At 44.9% G+C, this 22959-nt stretch overlaps 1 protein-coding gene across 1 annotated transcript in view; it reads right to left on the minus strand.

Annotated features, from left to right (window-relative positions):
• The window catches only part of PTPRK (protein tyrosine phosphatase receptor type K), a 426155-nt gene that overhangs the window by 50783 nt on the left and 352413 nt on the right, over positions 1 to 22959 (minus strand). Inside the window, exons 13-14 of the mRNA XM_054393013.1 lie at positions 4355 to 4493; positions 3112 to 3153 (exon numbers count right to left, since the gene is read on the minus strand). Coding sequence (XP_054248988.1) covers positions 3112 to 3153; positions 4355 to 4493 — 181 coding nt within the window. The remainder of the gene's footprint in view (positions 1 to 3111; positions 3154 to 4354; positions 4494 to 22959) is intronic.

Genomic DNA, 22959 nt, shown 5'->3' on the forward strand with positions numbered 1-22959 from the left:
ATTCAAAGAAACAAACCCAGCCAAATGAACAAACAAAAATATCCACCACCCTGTGAAAGGAGAGGAGAGGAGAGGGAGAGGAGAGGGAGAGGAGAGGAGAGGGAGAGGAGAGGGAGAGGAGAGGGGTGGGGAGGGGAGGGAGAAGAGAGGGAGAGGAGAGGGGAGGGGAGGGAAAGGAGAGGAGAGGAGAGGAGAGGAGAGGAGAGGAGAGGAGAGGAGAGGAGAGGAGAGGAGAGGAGAGGAGAGGAGAGGAGAGGAGAGGAGAGGAGAGGAGAGGAGAGGAGAGGAGAGGAGAGGAGAGGAGAGGAGAGGAGAGGGAGAGGAGAGGGGTGGGGAGGGGAGGGAGAAGAGAGGGAGAGGAGAGGGGAGGGGAGGGAGAGGAGAGGAGAGGAGAGGAGAAGAGAGGAGAGGAGAGGAGAGGAGAGGAGAGGAGAGGAGAGGAGAGGAGAGGAGAGGAGAGGAGAGGAGAGGAGAGGAGAGGAGAGGAGAGGAGAGGAGAGGAGAGGAGAGGAGAGGAGAGGAGAGGAGAGGAGAGGAGAGGAGAGGAGAGGAGAGGAGAGGAGAGGAGAGGAGAGGAGAGGAGAGGAGAGGAGAGGAGAGGGGTGGGGAGGGGAGGGAGAAGAGAGGGAGAGGAGAGGGGAGGGGAGGGAGAGGAGAGGAGAGGAGAGGAGAAGAGAGGAGAGGAGAGGAGAGGAGAGGAGAGGAGAGGAGAGGAGAGGAGAGGAGAGGAGAGGAGAGGAGAGGAGAGGAGAGGAGAGGAGAGGAGAGGAGAGGAGAGGAGAGGAGAGGAGAGGAGAGGAGAGGAGAGGAGAGGAGAGGAGAGGAGAGGAGAGGAGAGGAGAGGAGAGGAGAGGAGAGGAGAGGAGAGGAGAGGAGAGGAGAGGAGAGGAGAGGAGAGGAGAGGAGAGGAGAGGAGAGGAGAGGAGAGGAGAGGAGAGGAGAGGAAACCTAGCATTACAAAAATGATTAGATTTTTCAGGAAGATCACTTGAGAAAATTCTATACTTGAGATTTCACTTCTTGCCAAAAATAAATAAATAAATAAATAACCAAACAAACCAACAAATAAATAAATGTTGGGAAATTAAATGGATTTGTTTCTCTTTTCAACATGCAGTTCAGCAGGATAGAATGATTACCACCTAGATGTCATGAAAGAAATGAACAGCTGTGTACAAATTGTGTGCAGTAAATATGCCTTTTTTTTTTTTAACCGTTTTTCTTTTGGACTTTTGGGTTACAAAAACAATTACAGGATCACAGGATGTTAGGGGTTGGAACCTCTGGAGATGATTGAATCCAACTCCCCCCTGCCAGAGCAGATCTAGGGCAGGTCACACAGGAACTCATCCAGACCAGTCCTGCAAGTCCCCAGAGAAGTCTTTATGAATTGCATTCATAAAGACATTTAATGAAAAGGAAAAAAAAGACAACACAAAAACCCAAACCCCCCAAAACAACCAAAGAGATTTCATGTCCTTGACTTTACCACCTTTAGCAGTACACAGGTGTCTGGGTATATGTTTGTATGGTTACTATATAGAGCTATATGAGTACACACGTTGGGAAGGCAGATGTGTGTGTACTGACATATACACCACACAGCTCCTCAATGCAAACATATGCTCTCTATTTGCTTTTACAACTGGAGATGCTCCATGTAGTCATGCTAAAGCATTAAAAATATGGAAGGTAAACAAATGGAAGGAAATTAAAGACGTTTGGAAATAGTCCAACAATGACTTAGAAGAAAAAAAAAAAAACAAACCAACCAAACCAACCCCAAATGGCATTGCTTGTTAAAGATGCAGTATCCCTTTTCTTAGCTGGCTTGATTACCCCAGGAAAAGGACGAGCTGTTAAGAGCTTCATTCAGGGGAAAACTTCAACCCAATTTGTACCAAATGATCAGGCAAAGCCTAAAACATCTCGAGCTCATCAACAAAGCTGCTTAGCACTCCATATTTCAGTCAAATATGATGCTGCATTTAATCAGATGGAGATGGCTGTGCACACGACTCAGCAACCCAATGCAAACGCAGAAACCATTGTTTTAGTGACTTTCCAGTGCAAATAAGCTGTGGTCAATTCAGGTACCAAAAGGGATACTACATAATGCATCACTGAAGATGTACACTACAGAAGATGATTCAAACAGATTGGTTTCCAGTCCCACCACAACTAAGTGAAGTGTTGTTGCTGTAGGTGTGGATGTGTCAGGGTTTTTGCAGCTGTTCCTGGCTTCAGAGGACTGCCCTGGCTCCCTAGGTGGGCTGAGCTCTCTAAGGTGTACAAAACTTTTCTTCTCTACACTTTTTGGTAAGAGATCTTGACTAAAGCTGGTATAAAAACCATCCTAAGCAGGGGAAGGGAATGGCACACCTATTAACACATGCCACAGACAACGAATTAAACTATCAGGATGAAAAACTGCCAAAGATTAGAGATTCATTAAACAGGTAAATTTCTCACCTGTTTTGAATACAAGATAGTACAGGAGTACCCTAAGAGGGTACTGACTTCACAGGTTCAGAAAAGGGGAAGGGAAAAAAAAAAGGGGGGGGGGGGAATTGTAGAGCATCGTTTCATGGACAAGATTAACTTAACTTTTGTCAAACAATACAACAGGGAAAGGATGAGTCTGAAAGGACTCTGAATGCAAGAGGTAAGAAGGATAGGAAAAATGAACAGATTGAAATGGAAGCTTATTTTCTTTTCCTGCAAAACTAGTCAATCCCACCTGGAAGTGACTGACAAGATCTCATGGTAGAGAGTCTCTCTCTCTTTCTTACACATCAGGGGACCACTGCAGCATGCACTGAGAAGCTGACACTCCCCAGCACATACCTTGCAAGAAAGCTACAAACTAGAGATTTCTTCTCTGTGAGCTGAAAAACAACTCTTTGGGTTGTGCTTGGTTTGTTTTTAAGCCCTTGTGGAAATCAAGAAAGCTTGGCTGGCTGCATGTCTTTAGTGCATATGAGGGAGTCAGACCTTTTGCACATGTGTTAAGTCTCAACCACAGAGGTAAACAACAGAGAAAAGTAAAAGCACTTTAGGGGGGGAATACCACATACGTAGCTAACTAACACAGAACACTAGTATGCATACCTAATGTTTCTAATGCAGACGTTTCTTCTCCAAGTTATATATCTCCAGGGACAATTGTAAAGAGGCAATACATTAAAACAATCTAATGCAAACCAGGAAATTATAACAGATAGAACGATCTTAGCTACAACTTTAGTACTTTTTTTTGTTCTTCCTTAAATCTAAAAAAATAACAGCAAGCTGCATTTCAGAGGAACATTTGCAACATTTACAAATGCATTTTTCATTAGGACTTCTGCAAAAGGCAAGGGAAAGCAATGCACACACACCACTGGAAGACAAAGGTCTCCTTCTACTCAGGAGGAATCAGCTTGCGCCCTGCAAAGCAGATCCACCAGGGAGGGGGTGCACGAGGAGAGAGGAATTGGGTTCGCTGCTATAACTAGTGGTTTAGTATGGACTTCTAGAGCAGATTAAGAGAGTTGCAACTACTGGGAAGCTGAGGCTTTTGGAAAAAAAGGAGCAATAGGATAGCACAACCGACTAGAGAGGTAGGAGCGCCGGGATGCGGAGTTAGCACCGTGCAACGCCAGGAGATGGCGCTATTGCTTACTGGCTAAGAAAGCACTGCAAAAAGAATTAACATTCATTCAAATTAATGCACTTTTAAACAATTTCATGCACTAAGAACTCGCTAGATAATTTTACAGTGATGCAGTAAGAGTTTTAAGGGGGGGAAAAATATAAAAGTCAAGTTTACAAGAGCATGACCAGAGGTATAAAATTACATTATTTTGCAAGTTGGGTAACAAACAGATACAAATAACTCATTAGAGCTGCATAGAGAAAATCAAATTCATTAGATGATAACAACACGAAAAGTGCAGCAAGTTATTCTTATTTGGGTTTTTTTTAATTTGCTTTTTAAAAATAATCATAATAATAATTAAAAAAAAAAAGGCTGCATGAATTTCAGTTCCACCCATTTTAATCCTCTGCACATTCCTCCAACTGTAACAATGTCCATTCCTCCAACTGTAACTTAAAACTACTTGGAAATCATTAAGGTTGAGCAAACATACAGCTAAATATAGAGAAACCCTCTCTTTAATACAAAGAAAACCTCTCTCTGAAACCCATCCAAAAAATCACAGCGAAATCAACAAGAAACACAAAGTACTCATCCAAAACCTGCTGTGAGCTACTGGTCCTGAAACCTTTTTTTTTTTAAAGCTCTGTAAAAAATACATTGATATGGAGGGCAAAAAACACCCAGAAAGATCAGCACAGATCCTTTTCTTACCTTTTTTTGACGATCAGTACGACAACAAGGAGAAGCAGGATGAAGACCAGGATCCCAGCACTGATTCCTGCTATTTTCACCACTCGATCTGTTTGTTTAGCTGGATCAGGAATCACCTCAGGTTCTTCTGTTGCTGCTGCTAAAGGAATGAAAAAAACAAAACAAAACAAAACAAGTTGCTTAAATGTGTAAGCACTAGAACGAAGAAAATCATATAGGCTGGACTTAATGATTTCAGAGGTCCTTTCTCAGAGGTCCTGGATGATTCTGTGATAATTTGTACTAATTACCAAACTTGTGTTTTAAAACAGTAGCCAGAATACAGACACAGGCATCTACCTGCATGCATATAGACACATTCTATTTGTTTAAGTGTTTAATTTCAATTTATATATCTCATACATTTGCAACACCAAGGGTGGCTTTGCTCTTTGCCTTTCCCCTGCTCACAGGCAGGGATGGGTACATACATATACATACACATATACATATATATATAAAAAAATATATAAATATAAATTAAATTATATATATAGTAAATATAATATATAAAAAATATATATATATTAAAATATATCAATATATAAAAATATATATATATGTAAAATGTCCTGTACACAGACATGTATTTGCATTTAAATTTCCATCTGTGTTACTGTATTACAAAGCAGAAGACAAAGCAGAGACAGTCTATCAACTAAATCACCACTGCTTCCTTTAATGTTATTCCCCCCTCCCCCCCCCCCCCCCCCGATATTAAATATGAATATTTAACATTGACCAGTGAGGTGACATGAACTCCCAAACAGCTGGCATCCTAAACTCTTTTCCTTCAGAAAATTTCAGTCCACCTTTGTATATTAATTCACCTTACAGCATCTGGCCTGAGCTCTGCATTCCACTGGGAATTTTGATTCTTCAAACAAAGTCATCTACAAAGCCAAGCCTAAAGTCAGGAGTACTTTTATTTCTATTTAGAGGCCCTGAAAAAAAAATAAATAACATCAACTCAATGCTCTACAGAGAGATGAAACCACTCCACAGCACAGCTGTGTGGGCTGAGGCCACAGGTTACAGGAAAGCAGAATACATCTGAAGTGGCACAGCCCTTCAGCCTGCACCTCTCTGCATCACAGCCTGGTGTACAAAGGCTCAGGAACGTGAGGTCTTCCAGCCAGGCAAAAGTATCAGAAAACATAAATAGGTTTCAGCCAGGGGTAAAATCCCATGAGATGTTTACTTGTGAAATAGGAAACGGCTCTGCAGCTCTCTGCTGCTTATTTTCCAAGGCTGTGGCTTTGCAATTTGCCTTTGCCCTCCTCACAGGCAAGGTTTGTACATGTCCTTGCTCTCCCTCTGGCCTTTCTTCACCTGCACATGCAGCAGACGCCACTTAACTTCTTCCTCCTCACAGCAGCTGCACAGAGAGTGGTTATAAACTGTTAGTATTATGCTGGTTGTGTTGTTACACAGATGCCCTGCACTCTGAAATTAGGATGCTTCTCAATAGGCCACCAAAACAAGCAGAACAAAAACCAAGGCAAAGCCACACTTGAGAAGTCCTATTGCTCCATGGGCCTTTCAGAAAGCCAGCACCAGGGAAAACTGGCATCTAATTCTTTCTGGGTTTAGCCAGGTTATTTATTATTTCTATTCAGGTTCCATGGGCAGGAACACAGATAATCTTTTGAGACTGTTTAAAACTATTCTTTATTGCTCGTTTCTGTAAGCTCCATCTCAGCAGCATCTGAACCACTTATAAACAACTTACCCTGAGAATAGCCTTCCAGACATCCATGTAGGAGCTGGGCAGACAGTGAGAGCTCTGGCAGAGCTTTAATCTTAAAACTTAATCATCATTCTAAGGCATCATCATCATAATCATCTCACTCTCTTAGAGCTTGAACTCTATCTGCTGAGAAATACTAAATGCTTCTTCCTTTGTGTAAATAATGCCTGCATGCACACTTGCATGTATAACCTGCAGGACTCAGCACTCTGTGTTTGGATTGCATTGTGTGTGTTGTTGAGGTGTTTGGGAGTAGGAGTTGGGATCAGATGTGTGCCTGTGTAGCTGCCTACACACAACTCAAATTCATACTCAAGCCAGAATTAATCATAGAATTGCTTTGGTTGGACTCTAAGTGTCCAACCATCAACCATGGACATAAAACCATGTCCCAAAGGACCATGTCCACATGAGTGGATACACATGAGATATAAACAAGGGGGAGGACATTTGAGGTGGAATTGGAAGAAGAAGGTGTTTCAGATTCTCAGTGCTTAAAATGCATTGACTCCCAGGGGGTTTGCTGTTAGCTGGGCTGGATGTGACAAATCTGAATGAACATTTGATAAGCAGCTGAGTCAAAAGGTCAATCAGGAGAGTCAAAAGGCCAATCAAAGCTAAAATACAAATGAGTTTATATGCCAACAGGGAAAAAGCCATCATGTTTGGTGTATGGGGTTGTGGTGGGTCTAAAACTACCACAAGGGTACTGAGAAATAGCAAGGGCGTGGGAGGGGTAGAGTGAGGAGCAGGCGGGAGAGGGGTAGTTGCTGTGTTTGGAACCACAGTGAGCGTAATGTGAGTGCACCCGGGTAGCTCTGACCCAGGAAGGTGAGAATTACTCAGGCTGTAAAATAACTAAAGCTTGAGCAAGAGATTAAGTTGTGTGAATGGAAATTTAAGGCCAGGTCTTTGAGAGAGATTAAAATATGAATCACAAGGATTGGATGTGACCTGAAGATACACTTAAAAAATGGAAGACTCAAAACCACCTTCAGGTAGAGAGTTTGAGCCAGGAGCAGGACAGTGATGCTGCCACAGGAGTGTTAGTGAGAGATGAGAGAGTAGAGGGGAAAGAATGAGAGAACTGGAGAAAGACAGGACCCTGATTGCTCAACAGAGTAAGCTGCAATGGAGGTGCTACTCAGAGCCATGTTTAGAAGTCTTGCTTGGCTACTCACACTGTTGTTTCACTCAGAAAAGTTACCTTAGAGAAACAACTACACCCTTCTCAGAAAACCACTGAATCAGGGAACTGTTGAGGTTGAAGAGACCTTTCAGATCATCAAGTCCAACCTCTTACTTAGAGCTCACAATCCCACCACTACTGCTAAGCCACTACCACTAAACCGTGTCCCTCAGCACCACACCACATTCCTAAGCATCACAACATCTGAAGGAAAGGTTACTGAGGGAGTTTACTTATTCACTTAACTTAGGCACTGATGCTTTATGAACCACTGAGGAGTTTGGATCATCATTAACTGTTCAAAATGCAGCTCTCTAAGTTTTTAGAACAATGCAAAGCCAGAAGGATGTCAATTGCTTGTGGATTTATTCTGGTTTCCTTATCCCAAGGTGTTTGGTGTAAGAGACAGCAGCTTATTCCATGAATTTAATGCTACTTATGAGATAAAGTTGGTGCCCACTAGGAGTGTACCACAGAGTCCTAAATTATTGGAGGCTGAGGGAGCTGGGGTTGTTCATCCTGAAGAAGGCCTGGGAGACCTTAGTGCAGCTTTCCAGAGGATACAGGAGAGCTGGGGAAGGACATTTGATAAGGGCTGGGAGTGACAGGATGAGGGACAAGGGTTTGAAATTAGAAAAGAGGAGATTTATATTGGATGTTAGGAGCAAGTTCTTTACCATGAGGGTGGTGAGACACTGGAACAGGTTGCACAGGGAGGTAGTGGAGGCCCTATCCCTGGAGATGTTCAAAGTCAGGCTTGACAAGGCTCTGAGCAACCTAATGTAGTGGAGGATGTCCCTGCTTACTGCAGAAGGGTTGGTCTAGATGACCTTTGGAGGTGCCTTCCAACCCAACCCATTCTATGATTCTATAGAGTAAAAATATATTGAATAGTCATTGACTAAGTGAGAGTATAACCAGCAGCTGAGACTCCTACATCCAAAATGCTCCCATCCATGGGTAAAACACTAAATCAACAGAAAAACTGCCTTTGACTTCAATGAAGCCAGGGTTATTAGATGCGTGTTTTCAGCAAGGGATAATACAGATTAAATGTTACACTTGGGGACTATATGAAAGCAATTATAGTTATAAATCACACTGCAATCTATTATTTATGTCTGTGTGAGTGGTATGCAAGGAAGGACATTATTTTGTGAAAGCCACCGCAGGTAGAAAAGAATCCTTGAATGAAACTTAGGGATTTGAAATGAGTTCTTACCACTCATGTTTTAATTCTGATAGCTCAAAGTGTACCCTGCTGAGCAGGTGTGACCTTACACAAACACAACCAAAGGACAAACCCACAGGAACCTTCTGTCTAGGTGTCAAACTTCTGTGTACAAGTCAGTGTCTCCTGGCTGCTGATCTCACAAGACTACAGAGTGAGAAAAATTCTGCTTGCTCTTGCTGTCCTCTGGGTTCTAACACTGTCAGGATTTTCACTTCTCCACTGGCTGAACTGCAGGTCTTGCCAAACAAAGCTACTCAGCCAACAAGGCTTCACCAAAGGCAAATCCTGCCTAACCAACTTAGTGGCCTCCTATAATGGAATGATAACATCAGATCATAAGGGAAGAACTATGGATGTCATCTGTAAGCCTTTGACAGGGTGTCTCACAATATCCTGCTCTCTAAATTAGAGAGATATGATATCATAGAATCACAGATTGGATTGTGTTGGAAGAGACTTTAAAGATTATCAGGTTCCAACCCCCCTGCCATGGGCAGGGACACTTCCCACTAGACCAGGTTGCTCAAAGCCTCATCCAGCCTGGTCTTAAATACTTCCAGGGATGAGGCATCCACAGCTTCTCTGGGCAACTATTTCCTGTGTCTCACCATCTTCATAGTAAAGAACTTCCTAATGTCCAATCTGAATCTACCCTGCTCTATTCTAAACGATTGCCCCCAGTTCAAACAACAGTTAAAGGTGGAATTCCTTTGATAACTGGACTTAACTACTGCATATTTCTAAAGAAGGTAAAACTGATGAGCTGTAAAAACACCTGCTTTACTAATTCCTAACAGTCCCTTTTACTCATCCAGTCCTCCAGTCCTTTCCTTTATCTTCAAACAGCAGACCATACTACAAGATAATTAATCAATCTGAAGAAGAACCTTAAGTGGCAGTAAAATGATAACCACATGAATGTGGACTCCATGGGGTACTAATTCCTTTGGCCAGCCTTGCTTTAATAGACCTGCAATTAAGCCTTTAATTTTTACAACATCTCTCTTTGGTGCTGTATTTTGACTGTAAGTTTGCGAAGAGACAACCCCACAGTTTTCATCAAATGCACAACCACCTTGTGTAGAATTTGCAGGAAGGTTTCTGATCTGAAATGGAGAGAGACCTGCATTTTATCTATGAGAATTGCTGCCTACACACAAGATTTATGAGCCAGACTGGGAGAAGAACACTGGATTTAGCAACTTCTCCACTCTCCTTTCATATGAACTAACAAACAGCAACAGCAACCACGTTCCCATTCCCATCCCCACAGGTCCCATTCACAAAGTTCATAACCTAACTCCATCTGGTGACTCTGGCTCTGCACATTGCCCATAAGAGACACCCAAGAAGTTGTTTTCCTTGTTTTCATAGATACATAAAGACAATAATCAATCAGTTGACTTCTCTAATCAATAAATAGCAGGAAGTTCAGCTGTCAACTGCACTAAATTAGGTTAGGATTGTTCATGCTCTCAGGGACAGAACAATTGAGAACATAGTGAGGAAGAGTCCATTTTACACTCTCCCAACTTCCTAATGCACTTAATTCCTCTAAACAGTTTATCATATTGTGTCCTGGGCTGCACCAGGAGTGTAACCAGCAGGACAATGCAGATGATTTTCCCCCTTATATTCTGCTCTGTTAAGACCCCACCTGCAGTACTGCATCCAGTTCTGGTGTTCCCAGCACAAGGACATGGACCTGTTGGAGAGGGTCCAGAGGAGGTCACAAATATGGTCAAAGGGCTGGAGCACCTCCCCTGTTGGGACAGGCTGGGAGAGTTGGGGCTGTTCAGCCTGGAGAAGACTCTGGGAGACCTTAGAGCAGCCTTCCAGTACTGGAAGGGGGTACAGGAGAGCTGGGGAGGGACTTTTGACAAGGGCTTGTAGGGACAATGGATTAAGTTTGAGGAGAGTAGGTTTAGACTGGGTATTAGGAAGAAATAAACCCTTGCCAGTGAGGGTGGTGAGACACTGGAACAGGTTGCCCAAGGAGGTCACAGATGCATCCTCCCTGGAGGTGTTCAGGGCCAGGTTGAATGAGTCTCCAAGCAACCTGGGCTAGTGGGAGATGTCCCTGCCCATGGCAGGGAGGGGTTGGATCTGGATGATCTTTAAGGTCCCTTCCAACCCAACCCATTCTATGAACCACATATGCTAGAAATCTAGCATCCACTTCTACAACTGACTCCATGCACAACATTTATGCTTATTTCTTAAAGCATTCTGAGCATAAGGAATCCAGTCACGGCATGTATCGCTTTGCTGTCTTCTCCTGCCTCCTTCTGTGGTTCAGAATTTACACCCAGCCTTGCAAAATTGTCAGGGAATTTATGAGACTCAGCACAAAATCTATTCACCTACATCTTTCCTAAGGAGATGGTGTTGGAATCAAGATAATGATATTCTACTCGCTCATCCAAACAAAATTATTCAAACAGAAAGCCCTGGTAGGATTTTGCAGGGCTGCTTGGATGGTACCGGTTAGAGAACAGGCAGGCTTCTAACAGACAGCTTTTAAATCAGAGGGTTTGAACAAGGTTTTGTAGGTAACCTCCTCACCACACCATTTGACTTTCTCAACATTCACAGCACTTTGTGCTGTGTTTCCTTTGTGTAAAGCGAGGGAAGAAACTCTCTTTTATGCATTATTAATGCTTCTATTTCATTACACTGCATTTTCTGTGAATGTTAATTCCTGTTTATGGCAGATCTTTGGATTCTCACAACCCTGTGTTATTGCTGCAAAGCTTGATATTCAAAATAGCTCTACTCCTGATAATCTGTTCTGCACCTTTGTTATGTGGCATTCAGAAACTTTTAATTAAAACCAGGAGTGCCATCTGAATGCATTCAGCAAGGTAACATCAGGATAGCACCAAATGAAAGCTGGAATTCCAGCCAGCTCTGGAGATATGTCAGTCTATCACCTGAGAAAAGGGCTCTCGGAGAAATTAAAAAGAGATTCTCTGATGAATGCTTTCTTTCAGATTGGTCTGCCCTGTGTTTTAATCATCTTCCCAGAAAGATCATTCTGTCTCCATCAGTTTTGTTTTCTTACTGCTTTGCTAGAATAATAATCATTCTGCAATTAAGGAAATTTTGAGAAGCCTTGCAGTTAATTAATAAATTCAAGTTCAAAGAGAGAAGACCTGTAACCCCTTTTAGCTTAATGATGCCTTAAACCCCAAAATTTCAGCTGATTCTCTTTGATGAAAAACTTGGATGTTCTTTTGTAGCGCTAAGGGAGGTGGCATCTGCAGCTTGCTCCAGCAAACCATGCACATCATTCATGAAGCCCTACAGATTTTCTCATCTGCATTGATCTGGTGTTGAGGGACATGATATAGCACCAGACTTGGTAGAGTTAATGACTGGACTCCATGAGCTTAAAGATCTTTTCCAACCAAAATGATTCCTTGATTATGTGTGAGTCAGTTTAGTGCATCACACTGTGAGTATTGTGTCCAGTTTTGGGCACCTCAATACAACAGAGATGGGGAGATGCTGGAGCCAGGGCAGAGGAGGGCAAGGAAGCTGTGAAGGGCCTGGAGAATAAATCTTATGGAGAGCAACTGAAGGAACTGGGGATGGTTAGTTTGGAAAAGAGGAGACTGAGAGGAGACCTCATTGCTGTCTACAACTACCTTGTGGGGAGGTTGGTGCTGGTCTCTTTTAACAGGTAATTAGTGATAGCACAAGAGGGAATGGCCTCAAGCTGCCACTGGGTAGGTTTAGACTGGACAGTAAGAAAAATTTTTTCACAGCAAGAGTGGTCAGGGATTGGAATGAGCTGCCCAAGGTGGTGATTGAGTCACCAAGCCTGGATGTGTTTAAAGTTGGTTTGGATGTAGTGCTTGGGGCTATGGTTTAGGGGTGAACCTTGTGGAGTGGGGTTCTGGGTTGGACTTGGTGATCCTAAGGGGCTTTTCCAGCCTGAATGTTTCTGTGATTTCTGTGGTCACCGACCTCTAGTTAAGATTTTTCTTTGTCAGGCTGAAAGCTGGAGATATACTTACTGGGAAAGGCATCCCCACAGTTGTCCCTTCTCTGTGCTTTCCAAAGACTCTCTCTCTTGAAGCACAGCTTCTGGGAACACCACCAGGGTTTGGGCACATCTAAAAGGTGTTGCTACTGGGATTCTACATCACAGCTTTTTAGGGTTGCATTATAAAACCCAAAAATTGTATTCGATCATGAACCAAAAATGTGATTCCCTGAGCTGTGCTTTGAAGTATCACCATAGTAACCAGGGTCCATGGCTGCCCTGTGGAAAAGACTGAACTCTAGGATCTGCTGGTGGAACGGAAGATGCCCAGCATCACCAGCCTCTTCTCCACATCCTTCCTGAAAGACAAGAGTTGTGAGATGATGCTTAGGTAAAAGCTGCTGCTTCACGTTGTGTTGCAGTATACTGTGCCCATCTCTGTCCTCATGTGTGTCCCTAGTGATGGGAAACTGGAACGCATCACAGATGCTGCCAGCTATGCCTGACAGAGGGTCCTCAATGCCCCAGGCCTTTGTGATTTTAAAATCTGAAAGGATGGCTTACATGCAAAAATGAAGTAAATACAGCTTCAGGCTAACCTCTGGTCAGATTTGGATGGCAGCCCTGTGGAGAAGGGCCTGGGAATCCTGGTGAACAAGAAGTTATCCATGGGACAGCACTGTGCCCTGATGACCAAGAAGGCCAATGGGATCCTGGGATGCATTCAGAATCAAGAATCAAGAAGGTTGGAAGAGACCTCAAGGATCATCGAGTACAACCTGTCACCCTACACCTCATGCCTATCTAAACCATGGCACCAAGTGCCACGTCCAATCCCCTCTTGAACACCTCCAGGGATGGTGACTCCACCACCTCCCTGGGCAGCACATCCCAATGGCCAACCACTCTCTCTGTGAAGAACTTTCTCCTCACCTCCAGCCTAAACCTCCCCTGGCACAGCTTGAGACTGTGACCTCTTGTTCTGGTGCTGGTTGCCTGGGAGAAGAGACCAAACCCCTCCTGGCTACAACCTCCTTTCAGGTAGTTGTAGACAGCAATGAGGTCTCCCCTGAGCCTCCTCCTCTCCAGGCTAAACAGTCCCAGCTCCCTCAGCCTCTCCTCATAGGGCTTGTGCTCAAGGCCTCTCCCCACCCTCGTTGCCCTTCTCTGGACATGCTCCAGCAATTCAACATCTTTCCTAAACTGAGGGGCCCAGAACTGGACACAGTACTCAAGGTGTGGCCTAACCAGTGCTGTGTACAGGGGTACAACGACCTCCCTGCTCCTGCTGGCCACACCATGCCTGATGCAGGCCAGGATGCCATTGGCTCTCTTGGCCACCTGGGCACACTGCTGGCTCATGTTCAGGCGGCTGTCAACCAGTACCCCCAGGTCCCTTTCCACCTGGCTGCTCTCCAGCCACTCTGACCCCAGCCTGTAGCTCTGCATGGGGTTGTTGTGGCCAAAGTGCAGCACCCAGCACTTGGACTTGTTGAATGCCATCCTGTTGGACTCTGCCCATCTGTCCAGCCTCTCAAGGTCCCTCTGCAGAGCCCTTCTACCTTCTAACAGATCAACACTTGCTCCCAGCTTGGTGTCATCTGCAAATTTACTGATGATGGACTCAATCCCCTCATCCAGATCATCAATAAAGATATTGAAATGGATGGAGCCCAGCACTGATCCCTGGGGGACACCACTAGTGACAGGCTGCCAGCTGGATGTGGCACCATTCACCACCACTCTCTGGGCTCGGCCCTCCAGCCAGTTCCTAACCCAGCACAGAGTGCTGCTGTCCAAGCCACAAGCTGCCAGTTTGGCCAAAAGTTTGCTGTGGGGGACAGTGTCAAAGGCCTTGCTGAAGTCCAGGTAGACTACATCCACAGCCTTTCCTACGTCCACCAGGCGGGTCACCTGATCATAGAAGGAGATCAGGTTGGTGAGGCAGGACCTGCCCTTCCTAAATCCATGTTGGCTGGGCCTGATCCCTTGGCTATCCCTCAGGTATGCAGTGATTGGCCCCAAGACAATCTGCTCCATGATTTTCCCTGGGACTGAGGTCAGGCTGACAGGCCTGTAGTTCCCAGGTTCTTCTGTCTGCCCCTTCTTGTGGATGGGCGTCACATTGGCCAGTTTCCAGTCTTCTGGGACCTCTCCAGTGAGCTAGGACTGGTGGAAAATGATGGAGAGAGGCTTGGCCAGCTCATCTGCCAGCTCTTTCAGCACCCTAGGATGAATCCCATCAGGTCCCATGGACTTGTGAATATCCAAGTGACTCAACAAGTCTCGAACTAATTCCACATGGATTTCAGGAGTACAACACTGCTCCTTGACCCCATCGACCAGTTCAGGAGGCCAGTTATCCTGAAGTCCTCCTGCCTTACTGTTGAAAATGGAGGCAAAGAAGGTATTTAGAATCTCAGCCTTCTCCTCATCCTTAGTTACAATGTTACCCTCCACGTCCAATAAAGAGTGGAGGCTCCTCTTGCCCCTCTTTTTAGCATTAATATATTTATAAAAATGCTTTTTGTTGTCCTTCACGGAAGCGGCCAGTTTAATTTCTAACTGTGCTTTTGCCTCTCTAATTTTTCTTCTACATGATCTAACAACACCCTTAAACATATCACTAGTTGCCTCCCCCCCTTTCCAAAGGCGATAAACCCTCTTTTTTTCCCTTAAATCCTTCAGGAGCTGCTTGCTCATCCAGGCCGGTCGTCTTCCCGCCGGCTCGTCTTACGGCATGTGGGAACTGCCAGTTCCTGTGCCTTTAGGAGCTCCTGTTTGAAGTAGGTCCAACCATCCTGGACCCCTTTCTTCTTAAGGGCTGTTACCCAGGGAACTTTCTGAATAAGTTGCCTGAACAACCTGAAGTTTGCCCTCCGGAAGTCCAAAGTGAGGGTTCTGTTACTGCTCCTCCCTATCTCCCTGCATATTGAAAACTCCACTATCTCATGGTCGCTGCACCCTAGACAGCCTCCGACCATCACATCTCCCACCAGCCCTTCTCTATTTGAGAACAGCAGATCAAGCAGAGCCTTGCCCCTGGTAGGCTCACCTAAGAGCTGCATCAGGAAGTTGTCATCCATGCACTCTAGGAACCTTCTGGACTGTCTCCTCTCTGCTGAATTAAGTTCCCAGCAGATGTCTGGTAGGTTAAAGTCCCCCACAAGGATAAGGTCTGATGATCTTGAGACAGCTTCCAGCTGCTTATAGAATATCTCATCGGCCTCCTCATCCTGGTTGGGTGGTCTATAACAGACTCCAACCAGGATGTCAGTTTTGTGCGGCCTCCCTCTGATTTTAACCCATAAGCATTCAATCCTTTCATCTGCAACCTCGAGTTCTGAGGCATCAAAAGATTCCCTAATATACAGGGCTACTCCTCCTCCTCTTCTCCTTTGCCTGTCTCTCCTAAAGAGCTTAAAACCCCCCAGTGCAGTACTCCAATTGTGTGCAGTGTGGCCAGCAGATAGAGGGAGGTTCTCCTCCCCCTCTACTCTGCCCTAATGAGAAGATTGCATCCAGTTCTGGGCTTCCCAGTTCAGGAAGGACAGGGATCTACTGTAAACAGTCCAACAGAGGGCTACCAGGATGCTGAAGGGACTGGAGCACTGCCTGGTGAAGAGAGGCTGAGAGCCCTGGGGCTGTTTAATCTGGAGAAGGCTGAGAAGGGATTTAACAATGTCTATAAATATCAGAGGGCTGGGGGTCAAGAGGGAGGGGGCAGGCTCTGCTCAGTTACACCCTGGGATAGGACAAGAGGCAATGGATGGAAACTGCAGCACAGGAGGTTCCACCTCAACATGAGGAGGAACTTCTTCACTCTCAGGTTCACAGAGCCCTGGAGCAGGCTGCCCAGAGAGGTTGTAGAGTCTCCTCTGGAGATTTTCCAGTCCTGCCTGGATGTGTTCCTGTGTGACCAGTGCTGGATTCTATGGTCCTGGTCTGGCAGAGGGGTTGGACTCAAAGATCTCCAGATGTCCTTCCAACCCCTAACATCCTGCAAGCCTGTGATGAGCCATTGTAGAAGTCAAGCACAGGTAATGCTACAGTGGCTTTGCACACAATTGTGTGGCCATGGCACTTTGGGACATGCTTTTACGGCCATGGCTGTGTTGGGTTGATGGTTGGACTTGATGATCTCAGAGGGCTTTTCTAACCAGAACAATTCTATGATTCTATGAAATATGGCACGAGGTGAAGAGGTGACCACCTGCTTACACATTCTGCTTCCAGAGAGTGCAGAGAAATATCCTGAGCTAATGCCACTGAACACTTTTAAAAATGCTGAACATGCAGCTTCTAAATATTTCCATGCATTTTAGCTAATTAAACAAACCAGCACAGCATATCTTGCCACCCAACAACAAGAATGCTGCCTGGAAATTCCTGTGTACTACACACATCGATATCTAAAGTACCTGACTGGCATTGTCACAGCCTCACAAGCACACATACATAGACAGAGCTTTGGAAAGTCAGATGTAATAATCAACCCCATCTTTACCGCTCTCCAGGATGCTCAGATCAGTCCATTAACTGGTAGTACACTGGCAGAAAACTACAAGGAAAACAGAATTAGGTGAACCAAATGTCTGCTGCTACCAGGGACTGAAACCAAAATTAATGAGGACTTACTCTTGCAGTGCTCTGCTGAGAAGCAATTTAAATTCAAAATGACTACTCTGAAAACAGCAGTGCCCACAAATTTATAACCCATTATGAAGGAGTTGACCTTAAAAGATTCGGAAGGATCAAGTGAAGAATGTGCTGAATCTGTTCGCCTCTCTGGCTGTGAAACCTTGGACACGTGCAGACGAAGAGAGCAAAAGCAAGAACAATGCTGAGAAGACAATGTTCCAGCAGCACTCTGCCCTGCTCTCCACAGGTCACATTGAAGGTGCAGATTGGTGCCTTCGATGCATTTCTACTACATCTGCCACTAAGTTGTACCACTTCCATTTGGACTCTGCAGACACTTCAATATCTTTCAAAGTACAGGCAGGATAGGAGTCAGTTAGAGGGAACTGTGGCAGTTTTAGGCCGATGCTTAGGAAATGTTCCATGGATTGAGTAGAAAGAGAGAGCCAGTGGTGTCCTGCGATGGATGAAGAAAGGTATGTCCAGCTGGTCTAGTTCTTCTATCTCTCTGCTCTTCCCTGCTGAGACCACACCTGCAATCCTGTGTCCAGTTTGGGGCTCCCCAGTTCAAGAGAGACAGAGACCTGCTGGAGAGAATCCAAGGGAGAGCCACAAGGATGCTTAGGGGAATTGAGCATCTCCCCTGTGAAGAGAGACTGAGAGCCCTGGGGCTGTTTAGTATGGAGAAGAGAAGACTGAGAGGGGATCTGATCAATGTTTATCAATAGCTGAGGGGTAGGTGTCAAGTGGAGGGGGCCAGGCTCTTTTAGGTGGTTCACAGTGATAAGACAAGGAACAATTGGTTCAAACTTGAACAGAGAAGATTTCACCTCAATATGAGGAGAAACTTCTTTGGTGTGAGGGTGACAGAGCACTGGAGCAGGCTGCCCAGAGAGATTGTGGAGTCTCCTCTGGAGACTTTCCAACCCCACCTGGATGCATTCCTGTGCAGACTACCCTAAGTGATCCTGCTTTGGCAGGGGGGTTGGACTGGATGATCTCTTGAGGTCCCTTCCAGCCTCTGATATACTGAGATATATGTGAGACTGTGATAGAATGTAAATAAATTACCAAATAATCTTAAAGCCTAAATAATCCCCATTGGTCTGATAACTAACATAAAGTTAGTTATATAAACTAACTTTCTCTTTTTCTCAGTTTCTTCACTAGTTGCTCCTGCTGTCTTGCATTTCTTTGTTGTGGCTAAGTACTAACAAGCTACTCTCTGCTTTTCTCCTCTTTCTCTTCCCCTTGTCCAGCAGAGGGGGAGAGGGGGAGGCTACTGGTAACCCCCTGTTTTTTTCCAGGGGGGTTCTTGTGCTGCTTATAAACTGTAAATCCATGTGAATATTATATATTTTGTACATATTCATTGCATTTCACATTTCTATACTGTAGTTTTGCTTGTCAATCCAGCTTCATTTACTTCCAACTGAGGTGGTCTGGCAATCTTATTTTGGGGGCTAATTTCAACTCAGCACAGGAATGAAGAAGTTCAGAGCATCTTATAACCTCCAGGTTGGACAGCTTTTGGGTTGTAAGTTCATAGCATCACAGCATGGTGGAGGTTGTACTTCCTAAGCACAATGAGTCTGGCTGGGTATTAGGAGGAAGACAGAGAGATTGCCCCTCGGAATGGGTTGCCCAGGGAGGTGGTGGAGTTGCTGCCCCTGAAGATGTTCAAGAAAAGCCTGGATGAGGCACTTTGTGCCATGGTCTAGTTGATTGGATAGGGCTGGGTGATAGGTTGGACTGGATGATCTCTGAGGTCTCTTCCAATCTGGTTGATTCTCTGATTCTATGATCTGTTGCAACATGTTGTTTTTTTTTTTTTTTCCCTGAGAACATATGAAGGCAGCCAGACTTTAGGTAATGAGATCACAGAATCACAGAATGTTAGGGGCTGGAAGGAACCTCAGATCATCCAGTCCAACCCAACTGCCAGAGCAGGATCACCTAGGGGAGCTCACACAGGAACCCACCCAGGTGGGTTTTGAATATCTCCAGAGATCATTCATGAAGTTTTTTTTAGGAAGAAAACAGAAAGTTTTAAGTGTTTGACCAGATGAGTAATTAATCAATGTTCAAGTTGTAGTCTCCACAAAGAGCCTACTTCCAAACACGTCAAAAACAAATTCTGGCTTGATGCCAGCTGAAAAATTCCAACAATGCAAAACATTGCATTAAGAAACGATCTGCTTTTGACAATGACTCCTGTATGACCTGTCAGTTCAGAAATAAACCTGAACGTTTCCCCAGAAACCATGTTTCCTAACAAATACACCAAACACAACCTCAGCTTTATGTGCCTTTCCAGCAGGTAACATGGAAGAAGTTCAGCAGAGAAAGTACATTACAGCAATCGTTATCATTTATATAGTCACACAATGTGCTTTATGGGGAAAAAAATAGTACCTTCAAATGCCTGAAGCTCCATTTGGCTGTATTTATGGAAAATAACATTCTTTGCATAACTCCTGCTAATTTCAGCAACTGTAAAATTGTAAATGAGGATTTACTGCGAGTGTGGGGCTAGGAGAGTTATTGCAGACCTGTGCAATTCCACTGAGGAAAGCAAGGACAGCTTAACTCTCCTCCACCACAGAACTGCAAATTCTTAACCCAAACTACACTCACAACAGATCATAGAACGGGTTGAGTTGGAAGGGACCTTCAAGATCATCCAGTTCCAAACCCCCTGCCATGGGCAGGGACACCTTCCACCAGCACCAGCCCAGGTTGCTCATCCAATCTGGCCTTGAACACCTCCAGGGATGCAGCATCTGCAACCTCCCTGGGCAATCTGTTTCAGTGTCTCACCACCCTCACTCTAAAGAATTTTTTCCTCATCTCCACTCTCAAGCTCCTCTCTTCCAGCCCAAAGCCATTGTCCCTCATCCTGTCACTCCCAGACCCTGCCAAAATTTCCTCCCCAGCTCTCCTGTAGCCCCCTCCAGGTACTGGAAGGCTGCTCTAAGGTCTCCCCAGGGCCTTATCTAAAGATCTAAATATAGGAATTCTCAAGAGGAAAAATAATTTTAGATCAAATACACTGCCATTACTCTAATTATGCAGTTGCTCCCAAATCTGCTTATCCAGATCTATCTGTGAGGTCTTACATCACCACTTGAAGCTAGGCCACCTCGCTCTGCACTGAAACACCAAAGGAATGGTAGGCACTAGCTGTGATGAGAGGGCAAGAGCCCTTAGCTGACTGAAAGCTTTGACACCCTCCACTACACCACCCATCTGTGCCCCAAACACCCTCCCTCAGTGTGCAACCCTGTGCAGAGAGTCACAGGACTGTTCCTAGCCTTGCTTGTTGAATTTGGCATCTAGAAGGTGCCAGAATGGCACTGCACTAACACACACCTAATGCAGCAACAACTGTGGGGAAATAACATTTCCAGGTGGCCAAGAAGGCCAACTGCATCCTGGGCTAGATCAGCAATAGTGTGGCCAGCAGCACAAGGCAAGTGATTGTGCCCTGTACTGGGCACCTTGAGTTCTGGGTTTGGTATTGGGCCTCTCACTCCAAGAAGGACATTGAGGTGCTGGAGTGTGTCCAGAGAAGGGCAACCAAGCTGGGGAAGGGTCTGCAGAACAGGGCTGGGGAGAAGCAGATGAGGATACTGGGGTTGCTTAGTATGGAGAAAAGAAGGCTGAAGGGAGACCTCATTGCTCTCTACAGCTCCCTGAAAGGAGCTTCCAGTGAGCTGGGGGTTGGTCTCTTCTCCCTAGTCTCAGGTGATAGAATGAGAGGAAATGGCCTGAAATTGTGCCAGGGAAGGGTTAGGTTGGAGATTAGGAATAATTTCTTTGCTGCAAAAGTGTGGTCAGGGGTTGGAACAGGCTGCCCAGGGAGGTGTTGGAGCCACCACTGCTGGAGATGTTCAAAATATGTGTGGCCATGGCACTTTGGGACCTGGTTTAATGGCCATGGTGGTGTCAGGTCAATGGTTGAACTTTGCCTTAGAGTTTATTCCAAGCAAAACTGTTCTATGATTCTGTGTTCCTTGCTCTGGGTTGACTGCCATTGCCTAATGAGCTCAGAGCAGGTCTGTCATGACACTAAAAGCCTTTCACATTGTGGTGTTGTCACTCTTTCCCTACATCCCTACATTACAAATATATCCAAGAAACATTCAAGCAGGAGGAGGAGGAGGTGGTGGCAGCCCTGCAGAGTGCAGGACAAAACTTTCCTGCCAGAAAGAAGCCTGCTAATGGGCACTGCCACTTTCTGAACCTTTGCTTTCACTTTGTTTCCTTATCATACAGAAGTCTTGTTGCCTTCAAGCCTTAAATCCTAATCAATTTCTCTCTCTGGAAAGGAATGAGACTTTTTTTTTTGTTGTTGTTACTTCCATTATCCAAGTAAATAATCAAAACAGTGATGGGGAAACCAGTTGAAATAAAAAACCTAAATGGTTAAAACTCATCTGGTGTTACCCTGTTTCATATAAAAAAAAAAAATCAGCTTTTAATTGCACCAAGTTTACTGTGACAGGAGAAGCAGCAGTTCTGGGGTGTGGAGCATGCAGTACTAAAAGGTATCAGCTTGAGAAGGAATTTGTGGCCCCCTCAGATCTGTGTTTTATGGGTAGTGAACCAAGGAGTTGCTTTTATCCAGAGGATGAAATTAGCTGCTCTGTATTGGATATACCTTGGGCTGTTGATTTCCCAGCTAGCTTCTCAAAAAAAACCCCAAAACCCCCAAACCACAACTATACCAAAGGAGAAAAAAAATAAAATATATCTAGCAACAGCTTCAAACTCACATGGAAGTCAAAATAAATGAAGCCAACTATAACATGCAAATATTGTATTATGATTTATGTAATGGGTTGCTAGCAAAGAAGATTACTGTACTGGTATTTATGCTTTAAATCTGGTTTTAGAGTTTTCAATCAGTTGTGATCTGATTAAAATGTGACTGATTTGGAGGAGAAAATCATCTTAAACTGAAGGAATGCCAAAAAAACTCTCACAGAGGAGGTGGCAAAAATAACTACTCTGAGGTACTGAGCTTTGCCTAACGCCGAGCAAAACCCAATTTGCATTTTCAAATAAGAATAAAAATTCAATTAAACAAGGGCTGACATGAAAACAACGTTCAGAGACACGGGCTAAGGCACACCGGTGTGTGTATATCTCATTTAAATTGTCCCTTGGCAAAACGGGAGGTGTGGTTGGAAACACACAGGCTACTCCACACTGTGAGCTCCCATTTATAGGCAAGTCCCAAACATCCACAGAGAGTTGAGCTGGAGAATCAAGGAGCTGAAGAAATGGCTTTACTTAGTGACAAACTTGATAGGACTTTAGTGAACCATAGAATCATTAAGGTTGGAGAAGATCTCTAAGCTTGGAGAGGAGGAGCCTGAGGGGTGACCTCATTGCTGTTGGTAAAGATGTGATGATGATGATGATGGGTGAGTGCCCAGAGGCTGGAGCCAGGCTCTGCTGGGTGATGCCCAATGCCAGCACAAGGGGCAGTGGTGGAAGCTGAGCCAGAGGAAGTTCCATGGAAACAGGAGGAAAAATTATTTCCCTGTGGGGGTGACTGAACCCTGGAACAGGCTGCCCAGGGTGGGTGTGGAGCCTCCCACTCTGGAGATATTGAAAACCCACCTGGATGTGTTCCTGTGTGACCTGCTCTAGGTGATCCTGCTCCAGCAGGGGGGTTGGACTGGATGATATCTCGAGGTCCCTTCCAGCCACTAACATTCTGTGATTATCAAGTCCAACCTTCTATCCAACT

This window comes from Indicator indicator, chromosome 27 (assembly GCF_027791375.1).
Source record: "Indicator indicator isolate 239-I01 chromosome 27, UM_Iind_1.1, whole genome shotgun sequence".
In the NCBI taxonomy this organism is placed as follows: Eukaryota; Metazoa; Chordata; class Aves; order Piciformes; family Indicatoridae; genus Indicator; species Indicator indicator.